The 20,604-nt window shown below is 45.9% G+C and overlaps 1 protein-coding gene across 1 annotated transcript in view; it reads left to right on the top strand.

The window, feature by feature from the left end:
• The first annotated feature begins 262 nt into the window (after positions 1-262).
• PRPF8 (pre-mRNA processing factor 8) overlaps positions 263-20,604 on the top strand; it is a 30,344-nt gene continuing 10,002 nt past the window's right edge. Inside the window, exons 1-24 of the mRNA XM_068978947.1 lie at positions 263-294; positions 490-600; positions 1,119-1,287; positions 4,701-4,865; positions 4,950-5,168; positions 5,303-5,515; positions 5,728-5,853; positions 5,947-6,052; positions 7,154-7,344; positions 7,474-7,593; positions 7,680-7,869; positions 8,002-8,121; positions 8,232-8,366; positions 8,705-8,834; positions 9,209-9,405; positions 9,503-9,709; positions 9,839-10,002; positions 10,432-10,558; positions 10,660-10,852; positions 11,124-11,311; positions 11,464-11,702; positions 11,919-12,065; positions 12,228-12,438; positions 12,629-12,745. Of these exons, the coding sequence (XP_068835048.1) occupies positions 501-600; positions 1,119-1,287; positions 4,701-4,865; positions 4,950-5,168; positions 5,303-5,515; positions 5,728-5,853; positions 5,947-6,052; positions 7,154-7,344; positions 7,474-7,593; positions 7,680-7,869; positions 8,002-8,121; positions 8,232-8,366; positions 8,705-8,834; positions 9,209-9,405; positions 9,503-9,709; positions 9,839-10,002; positions 10,432-10,558; positions 10,660-10,852; positions 11,124-11,311; positions 11,464-11,702; positions 11,919-12,065; positions 12,228-12,438; positions 12,629-12,745 (3,774 nt within the window). The 5' untranslated portion in view covers positions 263-294; positions 490-500. The remainder of the gene's footprint in view (positions 295-489; positions 601-1,118; positions 1,288-4,700; positions 4,866-4,949; positions 5,169-5,302; positions 5,516-5,727; positions 5,854-5,946; positions 6,053-7,153; positions 7,345-7,473; positions 7,594-7,679; positions 7,870-8,001; positions 8,122-8,231; positions 8,367-8,704; positions 8,835-9,208; positions 9,406-9,502; positions 9,710-9,838; positions 10,003-10,431; positions 10,559-10,659; positions 10,853-11,123; positions 11,312-11,463; positions 11,703-11,918; positions 12,066-12,227; positions 12,439-12,628; positions 12,746-20,604) is intronic.

Below are 20,604 nucleotides of genomic sequence, written 5' to 3'. Positions count from 1 at the left end.
GGCCAGTCGCAGCTGAGGCCCTAGAAACTGTACTAAAAAAGCGGAAGGAGGGGCTTGCATCCATTCCAACCACACCCCCTCGAGCTCAATACTTCCGTCCTTGGTCCCGCCCCTTCCTGCCCGAATTGCAACTGTAATTGGTGAGTTCGCCAAACCGCCCGAGTACTTTGGCGCCTATTGGGTCAACCGCTGAACCTGGGTTGCGTACTTCCCGGCTTTGGGAACGCGGAGTGGACGTAGGCTTGCCGCCATTGCCTTGCTGAAAAGCGGCCGTCTGTGTGAGGGGCTAAAAGGGTGCGTGGCGGACTGTAAGGGCCAGGCTGCGGGAGGCGAGGCGAGGTTAGGTTGGGGCTGAGCGGCCAGACGGACTGGGCCGGCGCACTCTGAGCGAGGCGGAATTGCAGGCGGGGGGTTTCGACGTGTTTCTGTGGCCCCTCTTGAGGGCCTGGGCCCTGTTCGTTAATTTTTTTTTCTTCTGCTGCTCCCCAGATTCTCCGAGCATGGCCGGAGTATTTCCTTACCGAGGGCCGGGTAACCCGGTGCCTGGCCCACTAGCCCCGCTGCCAGACTACATGTCGGAAGAGAAGCTGCAGGAGAAAGGTGAAGAAAGCGGGCGGTAGAGGCGCCTGGGGGCGGGTGTGCCAGTGTGCGCGTGCGCGCAGCGGGTTTGACCCCTTCCCCTGTTTTGTCAGGTGTCAAAACATTAGGTTAGTGCACTTATTAGCCCCCATTTATTTTTTCATCTAATCGAGTATCTGAAACCATCCTTTTTTTTTTTTTTAAGTGCCTATTACTTGTAGGCATTGATCCAGACAATGGGGATACAATAGTGATACAGACAAAACCCCTTCCCTTACAGGGTTTAAATTGCAAAGGGACGTAGTTTATTAAACAAAAACGGTTTCCTTAGTTGTACCAAAAATACCAGGCAATGATAAATGGCTGGCAAAAATTTAAAAAAGTAAAGCAGAGCAAGTTGACAAGAGAATTGGCAAGGAGTGTTCCTTCTGGATGTCCACCCACTGTCACGCATCCTAACAGAAACTCAGTTTAGGGTGAGAGGTGGGGGGAGATGAAGCGAATGGTGTGCAGATCTTTAAACTGAGGTGTCTTTGCAGCCCGAAAATGGCAACAATTGCAGGCCAAGCGCTATGCCGAAAAGCGGAAGTTTGGATTTGTGGATGCGCAGAAGGAAGACATGCCTCCAGAACATGTCAGGAAGATCATCCGAGACCATGGAGACATGACCAACAGGAAGTTTCGGCATGATAAAAGGGTGTACTTGGGGTAAGACTATCCTGGAATTATTTCATTTGGAATTTGGTCCCTTTTCCTTCTGCCTGTCTCTTATGTTTCAGTCCTGGAGAGCTGCTGTCATTTTGGGACTTTTAATGTTCTCAGACAGTTCAAAAGCATCAATTCTTCAGCGCTCAGCTTTCATTATGGTTCAACTCTCACGTCCATACATGACTACTGGAAAAACTATAGCTTTGACTAGACAGACCTTTGTTGGCAAAGTAATGTCTCTGCTCTTTAATAAGCTGTCTAGGTTGGTCATAGCTTTTCTTCCAAGGACCAAGCATCTTTTAATTTCATGGCTGCAGTCACCATCTGCAGTGATTTTGAAGCCCAAGAAAATAAAGTCTCTCCTGTTTCCATTGTTTCCCCATCTGTTTGCCATGAAGTGATGGGACTGGATGCTGTGATCTTAGTTTTCTGAATGTTGAGTTTTAAGCCAACTTTTTCACTCTGCTCTTTCACTTTCATCAAGAGGCTTATTAGTTCTTCGTTTTCTGCCATAAGGGTGGTGTCATCTGCATATCTGAGGTTATTGATATTTCTCCTGGAAATGTTGATTCCATTTGTTGTTAAATTCCACATATAGGGATGTCATACAATATTTCTCCTTTGTCTGACTTGACTCAGTGTGATAATCTCTAGGTCCATCTGTATTTCTACAAATGGCATTATTTCCTTTTCTATGGCTGAGTGATATTCCATTGTACTAATGTATATGTACATTATGATGTACATATCATACTGAAATATGTTACACACATAGCATACTGAAAGATGATGCTGTGAAAGTACTGCACTAGTGGCCACAGGACTGGAAAAGGTCAGTTTTCATTCCAATCCCAAAGAAAGGCAATGCCAAAGAATGCTCAAACTACCGCACAATTGCACTCATCTCACACGATAGTAAAGTAATGCTCAAAATTCTCCTAGCCAGGTTTCAGCAGTATGTGAACCGTGAACTTCCAGATGTTCAAGCTGGTTTTATAAAAGGCAGAGGCACCAGAGATCAAATTGCCAACGTCCGCTGGATCATGGGAAAAGCAAGAGAGTTCCAGAAAAACATCTTATTTCTGCTTTATTGACTATGCCAAAGCCTTTGACTCTGTGGATCACAATAAACTGGAAAATTCTGAAAGAGATGGGAATACCAGACCACCTGACCTGTCTCTTGAGAAACCTGTATGCAGGTCAGGAAGCAACAGTTAGAACTGGACATGGAACAACAGACTGGTTCCAAATAGGAAAAGGAGTACATCAAGGCTGTATATTGTCACCCTGTTTATTTAACTTATATGCAGATTACATCATGAGAAACGCTGGACTGGATGAAGCCCAAGCTGGAATCAAGATTGCCAGGAGAAATATCAATAACCTCAGATATGCAGATGACACCACCCTTATGGCAGAAAGTGAAGAGGAACTAAAAAGCCTCTTGAAAGTGAAAAGGGGAGAGTGAAAAAGTTGGCTTAAAGCTCAACATTCAGAAAACTAAGATCATGGCATCTGGTCCCATCACTTCATGGGAAATAGATGGGGAAACAGTGGAAACAGTGTCAGACTTTACTTTTGGGGGCTCCAAAATCACTGCAGATGGTGACTGCGGCCATGAAATTAAAAGATGCTTACTCCTTGAAAGGAAAGTTATGACCAACCTAGATAGCATATTCAAAAACAGAGACATTACTTTGCCAGCAAAGGTCCACCTAGTCAAGGCTATGGTTTTTCCAGTAGTCATGTATGGATGTGAGAGTTGGACCATAAAGAAAGCTGAGCGCCGAAGAATTGATGCTTTTGAACTGTGGTATTGGAGAAGACTCTTGAGAGTCCCTTGGACTGCAAGGAGAGCCAACCAGTCCATTCTAAAGGAGATCAGTCCTGGATGTTCTTTGGAAGGAATGATGCTAAAGCTGAAGCTCCAGTACTTTGGCCACCTCATGCAAAGAGTTGACTCATTGGAAAAGACTCTGATGCTGGGAGGGATTGGGGGCAGGAGGAGAAGGGGATGACAGAGGATGAGATGGCTGGATGGCATCTCCGACTCAATGGACGTGAGTCTGAGTGAACTGCGGGAGATGGTGATGGACAGGGAGGCCTGGCATGCTGCGATTCATGGGGTCGCAGAGTCGGCCACGACTGAGCGACTGGACTGGACTGAGTGTGCATGTGCTGCGTCTTCTTTATCCATCCATCTGTTGATCTGCGTTCAGGTTGTTTTCACGTTCTGGCTGTTGGAAGTAGTACTGCAGTGAACATTGGGTTTCGTGTTTGTTTTCAGATTATGGTTTTCTATATGTATATGCCCAGGAGTAGGATTGCTGGCTCATATGGTAGCTCTGTTTTTCAGTTTTTTTAAGGAACCTCCATATTGTTCTTCTTAGTGACTGTAACAATTTATGTTACTACCAACAAGGTAAGATGTTCTCAGTTATGTTCTTTGTTGTTCTGTTTCTTTTCCCTGATCTGGGACTGGAGTTTTTAATTTGTCCTGTTGATACTATGATAAGACGTCTTTATCTTTGAGTGAATTAAAGCATACATTCTGTTGCCTGTAATTCCTAAGTGACAAGAATCTTCAGGTTTGAGGGTAGTTACTTCCTGAGGTCTTTGTGTCCTTTTGTTTTCCCAAGGTGGGTGAGTACAGGTATAAATACCTTAGCAGATCCTTTTTCATTTTTACACAAAAGTGTTAGCCATTTCATGAACTAGTCCAAGACAGCAACGGAAGTTGTGTTTATTTCAAAAGTATTTGAGAACTGTGCTAGGTGCCAGGGATATAGCAACAATCAGGAAGCAACAGTTTTTCTGGAGCTTATGGCCTACTGACGTAGCAGACAAATGATTAAAATAAAGTGTAGTGAATATTTTATTATTTAGGCTCAGACGGTAAAGCATCTGCCTACAGTGTGGGAGACGTGGATTCGATCCCTGGGTCAGGAAGATCCTCTGGAGAAGGAAATGGCAACCCACTCCAGTACTCTTGCCTGGAAAATCCCATGGACAGAGGAGCGTAGTACGCTACAGTCCATGGGGTTGCAAAGAGTTGGACACGACTGAGCGACTTCACTTCATAGAGAGATAGGATGTGAGATAGCCTAAAAGCTGTTTTTAGGGAGATAGCTGGTGATTTAGAGGGACTGAAACCCAGTATTGTGGGACAGTGATGTTTAAGAAAAAAAAGTGGCACTGTTGGAGGTGGGGAGGCACAGTTCCTGGTCACAGAGGGCCTGTGTACTGTACTTAGGAGTCTAGACTGTAAGGCCGGATACTGTGGAGGGCCTGTGTACTGTACTTAGGAGTTTAGACTGTAAGGCCGGATACTGTGGTACCTTGTTACTTCTCTGCACGGCTCAGGTAGCAGAACACCTTGTCGTTTCTAATCATCTCTCTTCCTGTTGTTACAGTGCCCTCAAGTACATGCCACATGCAGTCCTCAAGCTCCTGGAGAACATGCCTATGCCTTGGGAGCAGATCCGGGATGTGCCTGTGCTGTACCACATCACCGGAGCCATTTCCTTTGTCAATGAGATCCCCTGGGTCATTGAACCTGTCTACATCTCCCAGTGGGGGTGAGAAGGCCTGGAATGTGGGGTGTGGTGGTGGCAGTTGAGGGGACACTGCAGAAACTGTTGCGTGACATTGTCGACTTCCAGGTCAATGTGGATTATGATGCGTCGGGAAAAAAGAGACAGGAGGCATTTCAAGAGGATGCGTTTCCCCCCTTTTGATGATGAGGAGCCACCTTTGGACTATGCTGACAATATCCTAGATGTTGAGCCACTGGAAGCCATTCAGCTAGAGCTGGACCCTGAGGAGGATGCCCCTGTATTGGACTGGTTCTATGACCACCAGCCATTAAGGGATAGCCGAAAGTGAGTGATAGTTGGAGTTACCATGCCTGTGAGGGTTTGGAACTCCAGAGGGGTCCTGGGAGACCAGTAGGTAGCATGACCTGGCTAGCTGGTACACCTACTTGAACTTATATGGGCCTCTCTTTTTTCCCTAGGTATGTAAATGGTTCCACTTACCAGCGCTGGCAGTTCACATTGCCTATGATGTCCACTCTCTACCGCCTGGCCAATCAGCTCTTGACAGACTTGGTTGATGACAATTACTTCTATCTGTTTGATCTGAAGGCCTTTTTTACATCCAAGGCACTTAATATGGCCATTCCTGGAGGCCCCAAATTTGAGCCTCTTGTCCGAGACATCAACCTACAGTAAGTTAGAGAGAGTAGAGTGTTTTTAAATTAAAAAAGTAAATTTTAAATGTATTTTTTAATTGAAGGGGAATTGGTTTACAGGATTGTGTTGGTTTCTGCCCAGCGTCAACATGAAGCAGCCGTTGTAAAATCTAATCTTGATCCTTGAGATCCCGTTGTAGTTTCCAGACTGCCCAGCTCAGCTGCTCACCCTTGATTCTGTGCCCTAGGGATGAAGACTGGAATGAATTCAACGACATTAACAAGATCATCATCCGGCAGCCTATCCGCACCGAGTACAAGATTGCGTTTCCTTACCTGTACAACAACCTGCCGCACCATGTCCACCTCACCTGGTGAGAGAGCTGCAGCCCAGCTGGGCGAAAGGGGTGGCTGCATTTCGGTTGGGCCACCGGGGAGCACCTTGGCTGACTCTTGTTTCATTCCAGGTACCACACTCCTAATGTTGTGTTCATCAAAACTGAGGATCCTGATTTGCCAGCTTTCTACTTTGATCCTTTGATCAACCCAATTTCCCATAGACACTCTGTCAAGGTGAGAGGAAGAGACATTCTCAGCTCTTCAAGAGAAATTTCCTGACTGGGCAGAAGCATGACTAGATAAAAGTCCAGCTAGAGGGAGACATGATTTCCATCCTTAAGTGTTCCCCTCAAGCTGTAAGAGGGGAACTGTAATGTGAGAGTTTGGCACTTGGCTCAAACCAAGTTATTGATATTATCTTGGTTTCTGTGATTACCCATCTGGGCTTTATTGTTTCTCCTCTGGGACTCTAATCTTATTCTGGTCTGTTTCCAGAAAAATTTTTTATTTTTCAAAATATTTTATTATTTATTTGGCTGCACCAGGCCTTAGTTGTGGCATGCAGGATCTAGTTCTCTGATCAGGGATCACACCTGTGTCCCTTGCATTGGAAGTGCAAAGTCTTATCCACTGGACCACCAGGAAAGTCTCTCCAGGGTGTCTTTAAATCCTTTTTTTGAGCTATAATTCACTACCACACAATTCACCCATATAAAGTGTATGATTCAGTGGTTTTAGTTTATTCACAGAGCTGTGTAACCATCACTCCATTTATTAGGACATTTTCATTTCCTCAGAAAGAAACCCTGCATCCATGGTAGTCACCGTCTATTTCTCTTGAATTTTCCACGTCTAGGCAATTGCTAATCTGCTTTCTGTCTCTGTAGATTTGCCTATTTTGAACATGTCATATAAATAGAGTTGTACAGTATGTAGTCTTTTGTGGCTGGCTTCTTACACTTGGCACAGTGTTTTTGATATTGATTCATGTTCCATCATGTTCTTAACATAAACAGATCTCCTTCCCCAGGCCCAGTTTTTGGAGCTTGGACAGGAGGTGATTGCATGTTTCTTTCTCCCTGGTACTGGGGCTCCTCTGGGAGGCCTCTGGTGGAGCCAGTTGCGGTGAGAGGAGTGCTGCTTACTTGCCCAGTTGGCCCTGCCCTGTTCTCTGCTCCCTTGGCCTCCTTTGCCCTGGTTTTTCAGGGCTTCTCTTGTCAGGCAGCCCAGTTTCCATAGCAGATGTAGCCACTGTGTTTGGCCCCAGAGAGTTTCTCTCTCATCCCAGGTCTCTCCCCAGTTCAGGAGCTAAACCCTTGGGGGTTCTTCTTTCAGAGCCAGGAACCATTGCCAGATGACGATGAGGAGTTCGAGCTCCCAGAGTTTGTGGAGCCCTTTCTGAAGGACACACCCCTCTACACAGACAATACAGCCAATGGCATCGCCCTGCTCTGGGCCCCCCGGCCCTTCAACCTACGCTCTGGTCGCACTCGCCGGGCCCTAGACATCCCCCTTGTCAAGAACTGGTAAGGCTTCTACCTAGGGAGAGTAGCAGACGTATAGGATTAAAGACTCCAGCTGGGTGGGCATAGAGCCTTTAACAGGGCAGCTGGAGGGAGAGGTGGGCCAAGCTCTTAATGGGTGTGTTTTTTCAGGTATCGGGAGCATTGTCCTGCTGGGCAGCCTGTGAAAGTGAGGGTCTCCTACCAGAAGCTCCTTAAGTACTATGTGCTGAATGCCCTGAAGCACCGGCCCCCGAAAGCCCAAAAGAAGAGGTGAGGTGCCCTGGGGCCCTTGCTCAGCCTTCTTCTGTTCCAGAGATGATCAGGTCGCTCACTCTCACTCCTTATTCCCATCCCAGGTATCTATTCCGATCCTTCAAAGCCACCAAATTCTTCCAGTCTACCAAGCTGGATTGGGTGGAGGTGGGGCTACAGGTTTGCCGCCAGGGCTACAACATGCTCAACCTTCTCATTCACCGTAAGAACCTCAACTATCTGCACCTGGATTACAACTTCAACCTTAAACCTGTTAAGACGCTCACCACCAAGGTACTTGCATTGGACCTTAAGGGGGTCCTGGGCTGAGGACGGACTGGTTTTGCCCTGGCCTCTTGGGAAGGTGTGCATCCAGTCCTGAGCATTGCTGACTAGTGTTGTTTCTGTCCTTGGCGTTTTTTCCAGGAAAGAAAGAAATCTCGTTTTGGAAATGCTTTCCATCTGTGTCGAGAAGTTCTGCGTCTAACTAAGTTGGTGGTGGACAGTCATGTGCAGTATCGGTTGGGCAATGTGGATGCCTTCCAGGTGAGGCCAGGAATCCCCAGTCCCTGCCCCATGTAGGGAAGCTGGGTGAAGCCTGGGCTGATCATGGAGCTGGCTCTAGCTTAAAGCCTGCTGGGGCCACTGTGTTGCAGCTGGCAGATGGGTTGCAGTATATCTTCGCCCACGTGGGGCAGCTGACGGGCATGTACCGCTACAAATACAAGCTGATGCGGCAGATTCGTATGTGCAAGGACCTGAAGCACCTTATCTATTATCGCTTTAACACGGTAGGACCCTGCCCTAGTGCATTCACGTTCTCAGATCCATCTTAATCTTTCCATAGGTCAGGGCTCTTTCCAAGGGCCTATTTGGAGAGAGGCTCTGAGTGTTATTACTGCTGTCCTGTAGATCTCATCACTTCTCCCCAGAGCCCACCTTTAGTTTAAAATCTCAGTTGCTGGTTTCCTCATTAACTCCATTTTAAATACTGAGGTCTTAGAAGAGTCTTCTCTTTCTTCCCCCTATATCGCCATACCTCTGCTCTCTGCTCCATCTCTGCCCAGTGTTCTGTTGTTGTCTGAATGAATTACTAACTTGTGTTTTTGACTTTTGCTTGGGATCCTAGGGTCCTGTAGGGAAGGGCCCTGGCTGTGGTTTCTGGGCTGCTGGCTGGCGGGTCTGGCTGTTTTTCATGCGTGGCATCACCCCTTTGCTGGAGCGATGGCTGGGCAACCTCCTGGCCCGGCAGTTTGAAGGTGAGTGGTTTTCTCCATGTCTGACTTCTCCCATTCAAGAATAGGTCACGTGTGCGCCTGATCCTTCCCTTGTCCTTGTTTGAGATTGAGCATCCCTTCCTGTCTGATCACCTCTAAGGCCCAGTATCTAATGAGTCTGACCTAGTATTCTCTTTTCTTGGGCTTCATTGTGGGGCCTTAAGGCCAGTGAGCATCTACAGGATGGAAATGCCTCAGAAGCCTCGTTGGGAATCTTTTCAGACATATTGTGTCTTGCATGTGCTGGGCTTTATTCGTACTTAACTGATTTCGCTGTAACTGTGGTTATCAACGGACATGAAAGTAGAGACTTTAGTAGGAACAATGATCTTGCTTTTAATCACTTTCACTTCTAGGCCGACACTCAAAGGGGGTGGCCAAGACGGTAACAAAGCAGCGAGTGGAGTCGCATTTTGACCTTGAGCTTCGGGCCGCTGTGATGCATGACATCCTGGACATGATGCCTGAGGGGATCAAGCAGAATAAGGCCCGGACGATCCTGCAGCACCTCAGTGAGGCCTGGCGCTGCTGGAAGGCCAACATTCCGTGGAAGGTGGGGAGGTCTCCCCAGCTCATAGAGGGGCCTGGATGTTACCACTCCTGGACTTTAGCCCCCTGTCACTTTCTCATCGTGCCTTTTGCACTTTCAGGTCCCTGGGCTGCCAACACCGATAGAGAATATGATTCTTCGGTATGTGAAGGCCAAGGCTGACTGGTGGACCAACACCGCCCACTACAACCGAGAACGCATCCGCCGCGGGGCCACTGTAGACAAGACTGTGTGCAAAAAGAACCTGGGCCGCCTGACTCGGCTCTACCTGAAGGCAGAGCAGGAGCGGCAGCACAACTACCTAAAGGTTGGATGGAGTAGGCTGGGCTAGGGGCACGGGTGGGGAGCAGGAGGGCAGACTGCAGAGTTGGGACCGTGCCTGGCCCTGGTGGGATGAGGCTGCAGTGGGAAGCTGACTCTCATATCCACCTTGCAGGACGGTCCTTACATCACAGCAGAGGAAGCGGTGGCAGTGTATACCACTACTGTGCATTGGCTGGAAAGCCGTAGATTCTCGCCCATCCCCTTCCCCCCGCTCTCCTACAAGCATGACACCAAGTTGCTGATCTTGGCTTTGGAGCGGCTCAAGGAAGCTTACAGGTGAGGAGTAGAGTCGACAGGTCCCTGTAGGGAGGTGATGGACACATAGTGGCATCATCTTTAGAGTCCAGAGGAGGCCTTTCTGGGGATGGCTTCCTCTTGGTTTTCCCATTCACACTTTTTAAATTTATTTTTTGCCTGCACTGGGTCTTCATTGTTGCCCTTGGGCCTTCTCTTGTTGCAGCAAACAGGGGCTACTCTACTTGCAGTGTGTGGATTTCTCATTGCAGTGGTTTCTTTTGTGGAGCATGGGCTCTGGAGCTTGGGCTCGGAAGTTAACAGTGCATGGGTTTAGTTACCCCCACGGCATGTGAAATATTCCTGGCCAGGCCAGGGATTGAACCCATGTCCCCTGCTTTGGCAGGTGGATTCCTAATCACTGGACCAGCAGGGAAGTGCCCTCATTCACCTTTTCTTTTGCCTTGTCAGTGTGAAGTCTCGGTTAAACCAGTCTCAGAGGGAGGAGCTAGGTCTGATCGAGCAGGCCTATGACAACCCCCATGAGGCGCTGTCCCGCATCAAGCGTCACCTCCTCACACAGAGAGCCTTTAAAGAAGTGAGTGAGATGCCCCACACGTTTTCTTTTGGCTGTGTGATTCATTCATGGCACCCAGGGTGTTTGGTGGGTTGGTGTGAGCCAGCTTCCTTGTCCCACAGGTGGGCATTGAGTTCATGGACCTCTATAGCCACCTGGTGCCAGTGTATGATGTGGAGCCGCTGGAGAAGATCACTGATGCCTACCTGGACCAGTACCTATGGTATGAAGCTGACAAGCGCCGCTTGTTCCCACCCTGGATCAAGCCTGCAGACACAGAACCACCTCCTCTGCTTGTTTACAAGTGGTGCCAAGGTAAAACTTTTCTGGGGTTGCCTCTAAGGAAGGCAGATACCTTAATTTCTACATTGAAATTCTCATCCAGTTAGCATAATTAGTTTACTTTCTTGATGCCTGGTACCAAAGAAATGGTGTTGATGTTACACTGAGCAATTTGACTCTGCTAGCTAGCAATCCAATGAATGGAGTGGTCGTATGATCTGGATAGGAATGTGACGGCTCTGTAGGCTCTAGTCCTGAAAGGGAACTTCTAACCTGCCAGAGCTTTGTGTTTCTTCCCCCCCAGGCATCAATAACCTGCAGGATGTGTGGGAGACAAGCGAGGGTGAGTGCAATGTCATGCTGGAGTCACGATTTGAGAAGATGTATGAGAAGATTGACTTGACCTTGCTCAATAGGCTGCTGCGTCTCATCGTTGACCACAACATAGCTGACTACATGACAGCTAAGAACAACGTTGTTATCAATTACAAGGTGTGTCTTGGGGCAGGGTGGCAAGGAATTGGGGGAAGCGGGAGGTGGTCGGGCCCACTGAGTTGGGATTTCCGTGGTGGGGGAAGGCAGAAGAGGATGGGCCCTGAAAACCCCGGGATTTGGCTGTGGTTAAGAATTGTCTTTCTTTCTAGGACATGAACCATACAAATTCATATGGGATCATCAGAGGCCTGCAGTTTGCCTCTTTCATCGTACAGTACTATGGCCTGGTGATGGACTTGCTTGTGTTGGGATTGCACCGAGCCAGTGAGATGGCCGGGCCACCTCAAATGCCAAATGATTTCCTCAGTTTCCAAGACATAGCCACCGAGGCTGCCCACCCCATCCGTCTCTTCTGCAGATACATTGATCGCATCCATATTTTCTTCAGGTGAGGGCTTGCCGGGAGTCTTATTGTGTTGAGGTCCTTGCCCAGCTTCTGAAGCAGCTGTTGTACTTTAGTTGACTTGCTGCTGGGTTGGCGCTCTGAAATGGGATGAAGTCCTGTGAGTAGGGTGGGGATTGGGAGTGGCCTCCACCTGTGGAGCCATAGGCCTCATGAGATCCCAGTGTCCTTGGGCCTCAGCCACGCACCTTGTCTCTGTAGGTTCACAGCAGATGAGGCTCGGGACCTTATCCAGCGTTACCTGACAGAGCATCCTGACCCCAACAACGAAAACATTGTTGGCTACAATAACAAGAAGTGCTGGCCCCGAGACGCCCGTATGCGCCTCATGAAGCATGATGTCAACCTGTGAGTCTAAGCCTGAGGGACCCAGAGGATGATTAAAGGGAATTGATCAGGCGGTGTCCTGGGTGGGAGGGCGTGCTCTGTCAGGACGTCATCAGTCTAGCAGGCCTTTGAAGGGAAGCTCCTTCCAAGAGACCTATGTGACCCTGTGTTCTCTGTGGGCAGGGGTCGGGCAGTGTTCTGGGACATCAAGAACCGTCTGCCACGCTCAGTGACTACAGTTCAGTGGGAGAACAGCTTCGTATCCGTGTACAGTAAGGACAACCCCAACCTGCTGTTCAACATGTGTGGTTTTGAGTGCCGCATCCTGCCTAAGTGCCGCACCAGCTATGAGGAGTTCACCCACAAGGACGGGGTCTGGAACCTACAGAACGAGGTACAGTCTCGGGTGGGGCCGGGGGCAGGAGTAGGCCCAGCTGCATCCTCACAGGTGTGGGGTGAAAGGCGCAGCACGCTTTCCATTGTCAGCTGGGCCTTCCTGGGAGCCTAGGGCTTAGTGCTGGTCAGAGTTGTTTCTTGTTCCCCTGGCATTTCCAGAGGTGGTTAACCTTGAGCTTGTGATGTAGGTGACTAAAGAGCGGACAGCTCAGTGTTTCCTGCGTGTGGATGATGAGTCAATGCAGCGCTTCCACAACCGCGTGCGCCAAATCCTGATGGCCTCTGGCTCCACCACCTTCACGAAGGTATGCACAGTAGTCGTGGCTTCTGTCCAGCTCGTCCCTTCCGTCCTTCCCTGCTTTGTTGTTCTTCTTTCCCAGCTGTGTTCAGAGTAGAGTCTCCATGCTTCATGGTACAGCAGCTTAGAGTGTCAGATCAATTCACAGTGGTTTCCTGAGAATTCCCTGTAGGAATTCTATAGCCTACATACGTGTAGTTGCGATGCTTCTAAGTTGAGAGTAGAAGTGGGATTTTTAAATTTGAAGGCTTGTTATCCAGGTCATACATTTAATCTTTTGACCTTTTTAATATAGCATGCATGTTAAAAAGCAAGTATAACAAGGTATCTTTGTTTATTTCCTCTTCAGTTGCTTCCAAAGCCCCCCACTCCACCCCTTTGGAAGGCAGCTGGAATTGAGAAAGAGTAATCTGAAGATTACTTAACTGTGTGTGCTTACGTTTTATCAAGGTTTAAAAAGATGCCTTGCTCTTTCTGCTGTTTTCCCGTTCTAGAAATGGTGCATGTGAATGTCCTGGCTGTTGCTCTCAAGAGCATCAGTTATACCAAAAAGAAAGGGAAGTCTAGGTTCTCATCAGGTTGTATTTCAAAGTCATTGTCCAGTTTCTAGCTGTGGTGACAAGGCAGCGTGATACTGGTGTGTTTGAAATCACTAGTGATCACAAAGCAGGCAAAACTGTGAACTTTACGGGCAGATTAAACAACTGTCATGATGTGATCAGCCCCAGATTTGCTGTGCAACTCAAAGATCTAGAAAAGTGGAGGTATATTCTGTTCTTGCCCCATCAGTTTGGATTCATTGTACTGACAACTCAGTTGGCATCGTGGACCACAAAGAAGCAAGACATAAAAACACATGGGGGGATAACCTGGGATTTTTTGTCAATGCACATATATAGAAATAAAATGCCCCAGTGGGTTAAAAAAAAAAAAATCACCTCCTCCTGACTTGTCTTAGAGTAACTCTTAGCTGTAGTATTTTCTCCCCTTCTGGCTTTCCTGTCCCTTAAAATATGTAATAAAGAAGGCTTTCAGTTTTTTAGTAGAGTTTTTAAAATAGTTTTGTTAAGGATACATTTTTTTTTAATGATATTGCTTATCTCAAATCCCTCATGGTACATTTTTGGGGGGTATAGTGCAAGGAAAAAGTATTTGTCTTCTTAGGTTGGTTTATATCCTCTAGAGTCAGATGACAGGAATTGTTTAACTGGTTCATTTCCATGTGTTCAAGGCATACGCACAGCGCTGCCTGTGAGAGAGTCTCTGCTTTCCTCGAGCTCACTGCCCGGTTGGAGAGACATGCATAGTCAAGAGAACTGTAGTACCATATGTTTTCAGAGCTCTCGTGTTATTTGGGGATCAGTGAAAGTCCTTGCGTTCTTGACTGTAGCCCAGTCTGGGAAAGGGAGAAAGACTTCCCAAAAGAAATAAGATGTGAGAGACAGGTGAGGGAGGGCCTTCTTTCAGCCAGAGGTATGAAGAGTAGCAAGCATAGTGTCTGGGGCCATAAAAAGTTTGGGGCAATAGAATTGTGGAAGAGATGGAGGTGGAATAGGTAAGAGCTAGATGATGGAGGTCATCACCGCCTCATTAATCCCATAAGGATCCTGAGCGTGGGAGTGACTGTTCCGGTTTCTGTGTTAGGTGGTTCACTCGTGCAGCTGTGGGGAAGGTGGATTCAGAAGAGTAGGAAGAAAGATGAGGTTTGGGGGCTCTGCTGAAGGCCAGATAAAAATGATGAGAACAGTGAATGTAGAGGGATAGGGGGAACAGATTTGATAAGTAGTTAGTAGATAAAAGTCAGCAGAGCTTCATTGTGGTGACATGCCAGAGGGAAAGGAAGTCAAAATAACATTCACTTTTTGGTATGGGTGACTGGATGGATGATGGAGCCACCAACTGGAAGACTACAGGAAGAAGAGTGTGTTTAGGAGAGAAGATAAATGCATTTAGTTTAGGGTATAAGAAGTTTGATGTTCCTAAAAACATCCAGATAGAGGTTCCAGCAGACACTTACTGAAATCACATTTCTTCAGTTCCAAGGTAAATATATCCATATATAAGTGTATGTATTTTGTTCCTCTTAGCAGTATCTCTTAGGTTTGATGAAAAAAAGCATTACAGGTTTGAAGCTCCAGGGAGAGAAATGAGATGAGAAAGTAAAAGGTTAGGGGGAACTTAGAGGTTCCTATAGGATGTCCAGGTAGAGATAACTTTGCAGCCTGGAGCTTGGAGATGTCTGGATTGCAAATGTAGGTTTAAGAGCCTGTCAGCATAAAGGCGATGGTTGAAAGCTCAAGATGAGCAAGATTATCTGGGGAAAGTGGAAGGAGCGAGAAGAGCAGAGGGATGAGTTTGAAACCTTAGGGAGCACTGAGCATCAGTGTGGCCAGACTGAGCGAGTGCCGGGCCACGGGTGCCAAGCCTGTCAAGAATCGGGACAGGCACTTTACAGTGTCAGTTGCCTAAGAGTGTTTCAGTCAGATAAGGCCTGACAAGTAGCCATTGGATTTGGCAGTCAGGACGTCATTGGTGACCTTAGCAAGAGCTGTTTCAGAAATAGTGGGGAGAGATGCCAGATTGCAGTGGGTGAGGCTTTATGGGAAGTGAGGGAGTGGAGACACCAAGGACTGTCAGTTTGCCAGAGCAGCTGGAGGAGGAGGGACATGAGACGCCACCTAGTGGGAGATAGAAGTCAGGGCAGGTATTTTAAATGGGAGTGATGGGAGTCTGTGCACAGTAGGGAGCCAGCAGCGTTCTGAGTGCAGCAGAGAGGTGATAAGCGATAGGTGATAAGCGATGGAGTGGTGTCCGCTCAGCAGGAGTAGGTACAGGGAAGCATCCTCTGAACCTAGTAGAAGGAGGTCGGTATTGATGTGAATGTAGATAAGTATAGTGGGAAGCTGTAACAAATCTCGCTTTTTTCAGTTTTGCCAGGGCTGGAGTGAGGGGCATAGGATGTTGGACTTGAGCACAGCAGTGAGGGTGTGATTCAGTTGTTGAAGAAACTGCACTGAGGGGTTTAAGAGACTGAAGACAACTGTGAGTGCCTCTTCCCAGGACTCAGCTGTTCAGGCACTCAGCCAGGGGCTGGAGAAGGTATATCGATTCTAGTGCTGATTGAGGATAGAGGCTTTGTCAGAGGGCTGCTGGGGCGTCGTGAGGGACTGGATGCAGGGAGTCAAAGGTGCTGACCCCATTGGAATCCTGGATGTTGGGCCGGGGAGAAGGACAAGACCAGAAGAGACGAGTGGCCCCTGGGGGAAGAAAGGCAGGGTTCAAGGGAATAGATGTCTGAGAGGTTAGAGCCAGAGGTCGGGGGGCAGTGTGATGTAGTTGTTAGAATAATGGTTCGGGAGTCAGACTAGGTTCAGTTCTAGCTCTGCCACGTTACTGGTTGGGATCTGAGTTAGGTCACTCACCCACTGTGGGCCTCAGTTCCCTCATCTGTAAAATGGGGGACTCATTTGTAATCATTACTGATGCTACAGGTTTAGGTGCATTCTTGCTTTATGTACGGGCAGTGTGCTCTCCCAAGCTTGGAGCCAGGAGCCCTGCAGTCCTAGTAGTGGCTATGAAATAAGACTGGAACATTTAAACAAGACTCTGGTAAGTGCCAGAAATAACAGAAGGAAAATAGCAACATACCACGTTTGAGCACCTGACCTGTAAGGTACAACCTACCTAACTTTAGCTTCTGGAGGACCGACAGGAACTCCTGCCGAGTTCCCTGTCTTCTCTCCCTCTCACCAGGGAGTCCCTTTAAGCATGTGTAGATGACTTAAAGTCTAAAGCCAAGAGGAAACAAACATCTTTGCCCAGCAGTAGGTGTATTTCTCTGTCCTTTTTTGTTTTGATTTTTATTTTACATTATTTTTAATAAACATTTTTTTAGACCAGTTCTAGTTTTATAATAAAATAGGAAGGTACCAAGATTTCCCATAAAATCCGTGCGCCTGCGTTCCTCAGCAGAGTGGTACATTTTTACCACAGGTGAACCTACGTTGACACATCGTGACCATCCAAAGTCCCAGGTTTATACTCTCGGTGTGACATATACTGTCTGGGTCTGAACAAATGTAGAATACTTGTGCTCAGTCACTCAGTTGTGTCTGCCCTTTGCAGCCCCGTGGACTGTACCACTAGCGCCACTTGGGAAGCTGATAGGAAGACATATCCATTGTTAAAATAACATACAGTTTTCATGCCCTAAAAAACCCTCTCTGCCTCTTTGTCTCCCCTGCCCCCACCCCAACCGTACATTTAGTTTTAAATAGAAAAATAATTGGTCTCTACTATATCATGGTCTAAAAGGATACAGTAAAAGTTATAATTAATTTCTCTAATAGTTATGTTTTCATTTATAGTAAAAAAAAAAAATACAAAATCCATAAAACACCAGCAACCCATTGTCCTAACATCAGTTTTATTTTTCCACATTACATTCCAAGTTGGTCATGTATTACGATGTGCAGGTTATGTACGCTGAATTTGTCTCATTTATGAAGACGTAACATGTGTGAGGTTCTTAATCATGGTACATGGAATCACTCAGTGTCGTTTCCTTCCTGCTCCCACTCATCCCCGGAAACTGCTGCTGTTCTTAAAGAAACATGATGCTGTCTGGGAGTTCATACTTACTGCCTGCCAGCAATACAGCACTGGTGGCTACAGCAGAACTGGGGTGTTCTGTGATACAGACCGTGCAGCTTGTGATTCCAAGGGCCAAATACAGTCAGAGAACTTATTACTAAGCCTCAGGTATCCCGTTGAAGTCTGCTTTACTCCCAGATCTAGCTCGTTCTGGCCCCCAGGTGCTTCTGTAGGTCTGTTGCTCAGATGCTCGGTTTTGCTTTTGTGGCTTAGTTCAGGCTGTTACCTCACTCTGGGGTCACTTCGTACTGCCTGTCCTGAGTACTGTTTGCTCAAGACTCATACCTATGATAACTCCAGCCAGTGTGATCTTTCATTTCAACAATTGTCTGACAAACATTCCTTGCCTTAAAACCTTGATTATATCTTTTGGAATAAACTTTTAGTTTATTCTCTTTTTTAATTGATCTCTTTCAAAAATTGCTTTTGGTTTTGTTTAATTTTATTTGTTCTCTTTCCTAGTTCATTGGTTCTGTTCTTTTGCTTACTTTGGGTTTAATTTGCTCTTCATTTTCTAGTGTGTTAAAGGTTAAATGGGGGACTTCCCTGGTGGTCCAGTGGCTAAGGCTCCATGCTCCCAACGCAGGGGGCCAGGGGTTCGACCCCCGGTCAAGGAAGTAGATCCCACATGCTGCAACTAAGACCCAACACGGTCAAAGAAATAAATAAAAACAAATATATTAAAAAAAAAAAAAAGGTTAAATGACAGTTTTGGACTTTTCATTTTAATGGACATACTCAGTGCTGAAAAATCTCCTTTTAAGCACTGCTTTAGCTGCATCCCTCAAATTTTGATAGATTTTCCTTTTCGTTCAGTTAAAAATTTTTCTGATTTCCCTTGTGAGTTTTTATTTTATCCACACTTAGAAGTATGCTGTTTAATTTTCAAATATTGAGGTGTTTTTCCAGATACTTCTATGTTATTGGTGTCTAGTTTAATTCTGTTATGGTCAGATCTTTATGATCTTAGTTTTTCAAATGTAGACTTGTTTTATGGTTTAGCCTATATGGTGACTGTCTCCTGTGTACTTGAAAAAGAATCTATTCTGCTATTGTTGGGTTTTACAGATGTCATTTAGGTTCTGTAAGTTGTGGTGTTCAAGTCCTTTAATGTCTTTTTTTTTTTTTCTTTTGCCTTTTTCTGTCAGTTACTGAAAGAAGAGTGTTGGAAGTTGTGGATTTATTTCCCCTTCCAGGTTCCTCTTTTTATTTTTGGCTTCAGAGATACCATTCACTTTATTAAACTCATTTAAGCTTATAATATAAAGACACATGACATTTTCCCAGAAATTTATACTTTTTTTGAGCATGAAAGGATGTCTGAAATTTAGACTGCTCTGGTATCTTTTAAATATTTAGTGAAAGTTGGACAAACCTACTTGGCTTGCAGATGGAAAACCAGTGAGTCATCAGGAGATTAGCAGGTTTAGGGGAGTAGGGAGCCATCTCACTGAGACAAACTTTTTTCTTCAGAAACCTGCATATGAGTGATGTCCAAGGCGTGTGCCGGGTGGAATGCTGTTATCATGTACCTGAAGACACAGCTGGAATTAGGAATTAACTTTGCAGCTGGTGCACACACAGACATTTCAGTAGGTAGAAGCAGCACTCTTGGCACCCTGACAAGGCATATAGAGTCCATACCCTTGGGCATCGTTATGTGCTTTGTTTTCTTTGAGTCTTAGTATTTCAACAGGTCCATCTTTTTTTTTTTTTTTTTGCTTCATATATTTTGAGGCTGTGTTATTAAGTAGGCAGTATATTTAGAATTATCATATCTTCTTAATGAATCGACTCCTTTATCATCATGAAATGCCCTTTGTTCCTTGTAGTCCTCTCTGCTCTAAAGTCTACACTGTCTGGTGTCAGTACTGCCCCTTTAGCTTTGTCTTGTGTGTGCCTGGATGTCTTTTTACATCTTTATGCTTTTAAGCTGTCATTATAATTAAAGTTAACTTCTTACAGATTGCACTTAGTTGGTTCTTGCTTTTTAAATTCATTTGAATAGTCTTTGCCATACAAGTAGTCTAAACACTCCAATTAAATTTGAGATAACTGTCAGTATAGTTGAGTTTAAATCTGCCGTCTGTTCGTTGTTCTGGTTTTTTCCCTCTTTTCCTGCCCTCTTTTTAACTTATTTTTTAAACATGAGAAAAAGATTTCATAACATAGATCTGTGAAAGAGACCGAGGAAAACTTGAGTAACTAATTTTCCAAGTTTCTTTTGGATTAAGTGGGGATTTTGGTATGATTTTAATTTATCTCTACTCTTTGAGTATTAGCTACGGTTCGTTGGTTTTTTGGTGGCTCTAGGGTTTACAGTGTACATCTCTGTCTTACTATGAGCACTGGTCTATTACATCACATATCATATGATTACCTTACAGTAAGTTTACTTTCATTTTCCCCTCATTCTTTGTAGTGTTAGCTGTACCTATATTATAAACATAGTGATACATTGTTGCTCTTGGGGTTTGAACAGCCTTTTAATCTTCTATAGAAATTACAAAATGAGAAAAAATGTCTTCTTACCCACATACTGTTTCTGGTGTTCTTCATGACTTTATGTAGATCCACATTTCCCTCTGGTATTTTCTTTCTGCTTGAAGAATTTCCTTTAACATCGCTTGTAGTAAGTGTCTACTGGCAGTGAATATGCTCTGCTTTTGTTTGTCAGGGAAAGTATTTATTTTGCCTTCATTATTTTTTCTGAAGCTTTAAAATGTTGTAAATCTCATCAATATATTTTAAATTTTCAGATACTGAAATTTTTACCTCCAGAAGTTTCATTTGGGTCTTTAACAACAATTTCTCTCCTCATTATGTTCATGTTTTTCTTGTATATTCAAGCATAATTATAAATGCTGTAGGTCTGTCTGCTAATCCCAGCGTCTGTTGTTTCTGTTTATTTTTGACTGTGCTGGGTCTTTGTTGCTGTGTAGGCTTTCTTTAGTGCAGCGAGCGAGGGCTGCTCTAGTTGAGGCGGGCGAGCTTCTCATTGCAGTGTGCTCTCTTGTGGAGCACAGGCTCTAGGGCATGTGGGCTTCAGTAGTTACATCATGCGGGCTCAGTAGTCGCGGCTCAGCTGCAGCACACGGCAGATTTGTTGCATCATGCGGGCTCTTTCGTGTGGTGCACATATTATGTCCTATGGGCTCTGGAGCATGCGGCCTCAGTAGTTGCAGTACTGGGACTTAATTGCTCCACAGCATG

The sequence above is a fragment of the Capricornis sumatraensis genome, chromosome 8 (assembly GCF_032405125.1).
Source record: "Capricornis sumatraensis isolate serow.1 chromosome 8, serow.2, whole genome shotgun sequence".
Taxonomy (NCBI): Eukaryota; Metazoa; Chordata; class Mammalia; order Artiodactyla; family Bovidae; genus Capricornis; species Capricornis sumatraensis.
This window is presented reverse-complemented; position numbering and strand designations above follow the sequence as displayed.